At 44.6% G+C, this 4697-nt stretch overlaps 1 protein-coding gene across 2 annotated transcripts in view; it reads left to right on the plus strand.

The window, feature by feature from the left end:
* LOC119291368 (cyanelle 30S ribosomal protein S10-like) overlaps positions 1-1874 on the plus strand; it is a 3405-nt gene extending 1531 nt beyond the window's left edge. Inside the window, exon 3 of one of the 2 annotated variants that reach the window (XM_037570119.1) lies at positions 268-1188. In XM_037570119.1, the coding sequence (XP_037426016.1) occupies positions 268-1107 (840 nt within the window). In that variant the 3' untranslated portion in view covers positions 1108-1188. Of the gene's footprint in view, positions 1-267; positions 1189-1376 lie in introns of those variants that run through there. The other variant, XM_037570120.1, reaches the window with a different exon arrangement.
* Positions 1875-4697: the final 2823 nt, after the last annotated feature.

Consider the following 4697-nt stretch of genomic DNA (forward strand, 5'->3'; position numbering starts at 1 on the left):
CTGAGGAAAAGTAGGCTATCACCAAAACTGATTATCCCTTTTAGGAATAATCTAGGGATGGTCGCTTCTCTTTTGTGGGAACTCCTTAGATTGTGTTCTAACTGCTGACTTCTAATATTGTTCGTGTTGGTCAAGTAGATTTTGTGTTACATTAGGTTAGTACTTGATAGTAATCTGCCAGTGATTACTCCCTAACATTATGTGCTTCCTTTCTTGCTTCACGTTTGTTATTTGTTAAGCATGTCCATCGTGCATGTCTGTGTGCAGTTGCTGTTTGGTGCTACTGCCGGGAAAGAAACTGTTCCAAGGGCACGTGCACAGTTGCACTCCTCCTTCAGTGATTCCTTTGATGTATCTCAAGAGAGGATAGTGATAACGAACAGTTCTGGAGAGAAACTCATTGGTGTTTTGCACGAAGCTGGATCTAAGGACATTGTAGTGTTATGCCATGGGTTTAGGTCATCAAAGGAAAGTAGAACCATAATGGGTCTTACTGATGCATTAACATCAGAGAAGATTAGTGTATTTCGGTTTGATTTTTCTGGCAATGGAGAAAGTGAAAGTACATTTCAGTATGGCAACTACTACAAAGAGGTGGATGATTTGCATAGTGTAATCCAGCATTTTAAGGAACACAAGCGTGATACTCGTGCTATTGCTGGCCACAGTAAGGGAGGAGATGTGGTCATCATCTATGGGTCCATGTATCAAGATGTATCTCGTATTATCAACATATCGGGCAGATTTGATCTGAAACGTGGAATTGCAGATCGTCTTGGCAGTGACTATATGGAAAGGATAAATCAACATGGTTTCATTGACGTGGCACAGAAGACAGGACAGTTCATGTACCGTGTAACCAAAGAAAGTCTGATGGATCGTCTTAGGATAGATATGCAAAGTGCATGCATGTCTATTGACCCTAATTGCAGGGTCCTGACAGTTCACGGTTCTAAAGATGATGTTGTGCCATCGGAGGATGCTCTGGAATTTCATAAATATATAGGCAACCATGAATTGCATATTATTGAGGGAGCTGATCATAGATATTCATCTCATCAGCTTGAGTTGGCTAACATTGTAATGAAATTTGTTACATCTGGCTGAAAGAACGATGTTGGAACAAATGTAACCATGATGATGCATGTTTGACCCAATGTTTTTGTGATTGGCGTTGCCATCAATTTCTTTCCAACATGTTACAAAATTACCCTGTCAAATTTAGTTGAGGTGTGAAGTGTTCATGCTTCTGGCACGGTTGATTGTATTTCCATCATACCTTAGTCAACTGCATTTAAAGTTTCATTGAGTCACTTGCAGAAGTTGCTGTTCTCTGTAGAACTAACACCATTGGTATCACTATTGTTTGTTTGCAGCTGGCACCCAAACAGAAGATCAGAATCAAGCTGAGGTCTTACTGGGTGCCATTGATCGAGGACTCCTGCAAGCAGATCATTGAAGCTGCAAAAACAACTAATGCCAAGACCATGGGTCCTGTTCCTCTGCCGACCAAGAAGAGAATATACTGTGTGCTCAACTCTCCCCACGTGCACAAAGATTCAAGGTTCCACTTTGAGATCCGGACACACCAGCGGTTGATTGATATCATATACCCGACCGCCCAGACGATTGACTCGTTGATGCAGCTCCAGCTTCCCGCGGGGGTGGATGTCGAGGTTAAGCTATGATCCCACTAGAGCTGAACTCTTTAAAATTCTATGTCATGTAATGCTCTTTTCTGCAGACTTCCTAGTTGGTCGATCTTTTTGCTGTCTGAGACTTGAAACATATGTAGAGCCTGTAACACGAAAAAACATGTTCAGATATGAAATATCATGCAGTTAAAGAAGTACCGAGCGAGGTTATTTGTTTCCTGTCCCAGAACTGATTCATCTAGAAATTGCTCCATTCATACTAGTTGCACAGATTTTGTGCGCTGATTCAACATATTGGCAAAGCTTTCTTATTTCTCCTGAAAATAGTAGAAGTTCGCAAGCTAGTTTGATCAGGGCATGTTCAAAGTTTTTGTTGGAATTTTATCATGTTCTATGTTTTGACCTAAAAACCACGGAAAGCTGTGTCTGATTGGTCTGTAGCCAGTCTAGCAGTAGCAGTACTTGTGGGAAAGCTGTTGTGGGCTAAAGACAGCTAGAAACCAGACATTCAGTCACAGGTATAAAGACAATGCAGAGTAACCGTCCTGGCGCTAATTTTTTTCTCGCTGTTGCACTATATTCATGGTGAAATCCATATGCATGAAAACCTGTTTAGATCTGTAATATCCTGCAGTTGAAGTACTGAAGGAGATTGTTTTGTTTTTCCTGTGGTTTGATCTGAATTCTTGCATTCCTCTAATTTTATTGATTCAACAGGACATGTCACTCGAATACTGTGTGTTTTCCTAGTGCCATGTTTAAAGAATCGTGCAAATCAAAAAGACATAAAGCAAATGATTTTTCCTTCCATTTTAACTTTGCTCCATCCATTTGACATCTTGTATGATTTCTTTGTTTTTTCTGTGGCTCCAAATTTTTCTTTCATCCACAGTCGTATGGTTTTCTAATTCTACATGATTCAAGAAGACATGCCACTTCAGTTACGCGTTTCTCCTATTCGTAATTTTGATAATCCTACGAACCAAAGACACCCTCGATCAAATGAATAGCGTTAGCAATGAAAAAAAAAATCTTATACTTGTACCTTTTCCTTCAGATGCACACAAAAACAACAAAAAACGCTCTGGCGCTACGTAGTTTCTCCTGTTGCTTTCAAGGCGAAATCAATGTGCAGTTGATCAGATGAGATGTTTTTTCTTGTGGATCAATTCGTCTTCCTGGTTGAAAATAAAGAAATAAAAGTTGGTCTTTACTCTTTAGCAGCCTACTACACCTCGCAGCCCACATCCTAGCTCATCTGCTCGCGCATAGGATATTTCATATTTGCACTGCCATTGTTTGTTGTTTTCTCCATTCGAAACAATTGGAGCATTGTCTGTCGACACTGGCTAGCGTTTGTGGACCAACAAATGCATAATTTATCCATCCTTGGGTTGGGTGTGGCCCATACGAGCTTACCTGCCTCCTTCGATGCCTTTGGTGGACCTTGTCTCGTATTTTTTATCATTGTTTCCGGCTGCTTGTTTATCAGTGGAATCGCATACGTTTGCTCTCGAAATGCAGAACCACTGACCGGGATGTCACTGTCAAGTCACTGATCACAATCCTACCGCTTTGGCCTTTTCCTTTTTTCCTTTTGTATTTCTATTGTTGTTTCCGGCTGCTAGATCACTAGATGAGTCGGATGTTGGGGCTGCTCGCACACTGGAACCGCATATTGAACTCTTTTTTTTTCTCCGTCCTTTGGCATATTGAACTCTTGAACACTCCAAGTTTCAACGCTTGAAACGTTCTTATTTTCATCATTTTCTGATTACAGCAACCCGACGTCGATCCACTCCAAAATAAATAAAATTCAGCGATGTCGATCGGCCGAATAGTAGCAGCACTAGCGCCAATTCCCTGCAAAACGCAGGGGGTTCCACCCCCAGCCAAACCCAAGCACATATGGGTCACAACAGTGGCGAAATCGCCATCGTGTGCACTGTTTTTGCCCTCCGTTTGCGTCATGCATGCAGCAAATTTCAATGCGTGCTGGGGCCTGGGGCCTTCTCCTCCGAATTTCTCCGGCCATTTCCTTTTTGGAAAGAGAGGGAGGGAGAGATCTTGCTCGCGGCGGCGGCGGCGGCGGCGGCTTATCGGTTCCGAGTGGCGAGTGCGCTATCTGTTTGAAATTTAGTTACCGCGACGACGCAGGCGTCGCCTTCACTTGGACTGGAGTGGTGTCACTTGCTACGTTGGCGCCAATAATCCAAGGGCTGGATCGGATGTACCCAACAACTCTGGGATCCGGGCCGGGTGCACGCTGGTACCATATCTCACGCCGGACGTTGGTGAGGCTGTTCGTTTGGGGTAACCGCTCGTGTCAAAAAAAAGGTGCGCCGCAGACTGGCGATCTCCATTTAAACATGATCTCAGATAGAACGATGAGATCGAATTGCGGAGGCGCTATCCACACATATAAATAGTGGGAATAGCACCGATGGGGTTATGGAATAAATAGTGGGTGTTGCTGATAATTGTTTCACTTGGGGCGTGTTGTTCGGTTGTCAGCACTGATTTTGCCTGCATTGCATGACAGCATGAGATCCTCTGCTGGGTTGGCTGAGGTAAAACAATCCAAAAATCTGGATCTGCATATAGTTTGATTGCCCGCATTTAGAGCATTATTAGTAGTACCCTTAAACCCTCAAACCCTTAAAAAATAACCGTTTTTTCCGGGTTACAACAACAAAAAAAGCAAAGACTAGAACCCCTAAATCCTCGAACCCTCAAAAAAAGTAAGGGTCCAACCCTCAAATTCAATTTTAATCTGTAGAAGTGAGGGTTGGAGAGGGGCGCTCGACCCCAACCCGCACTCCCTTCCCCCGTCGCGCGGGAGGGAAGTTTCCGTCCCCAACCTCCCGCCTCCTCCCTCCCAAGCCGCCGGTCGTCGCCCGCCACCAATCCGGCCGGCCCCCCGCCTCCCCTCGACGCACGCCGGCCGTCCCGCCCCTGCGCCGCTCGTCCCGATACTGCTGTCCCTGTCCTCGGTCCTCGCTGTGCGCCGCCTCGCCCGCACGCGCTCAGGTGCGCCGCCCT

The sequence above is a fragment of the Triticum dicoccoides genome, chromosome 4B (genome assembly GCF_002162155.2).
Source record: "Triticum dicoccoides isolate Atlit2015 ecotype Zavitan chromosome 4B, WEW_v2.0, whole genome shotgun sequence".
NCBI classification, from domain to species: Eukaryota; Viridiplantae; Streptophyta; class Magnoliopsida; order Poales; family Poaceae; genus Triticum; species Triticum dicoccoides.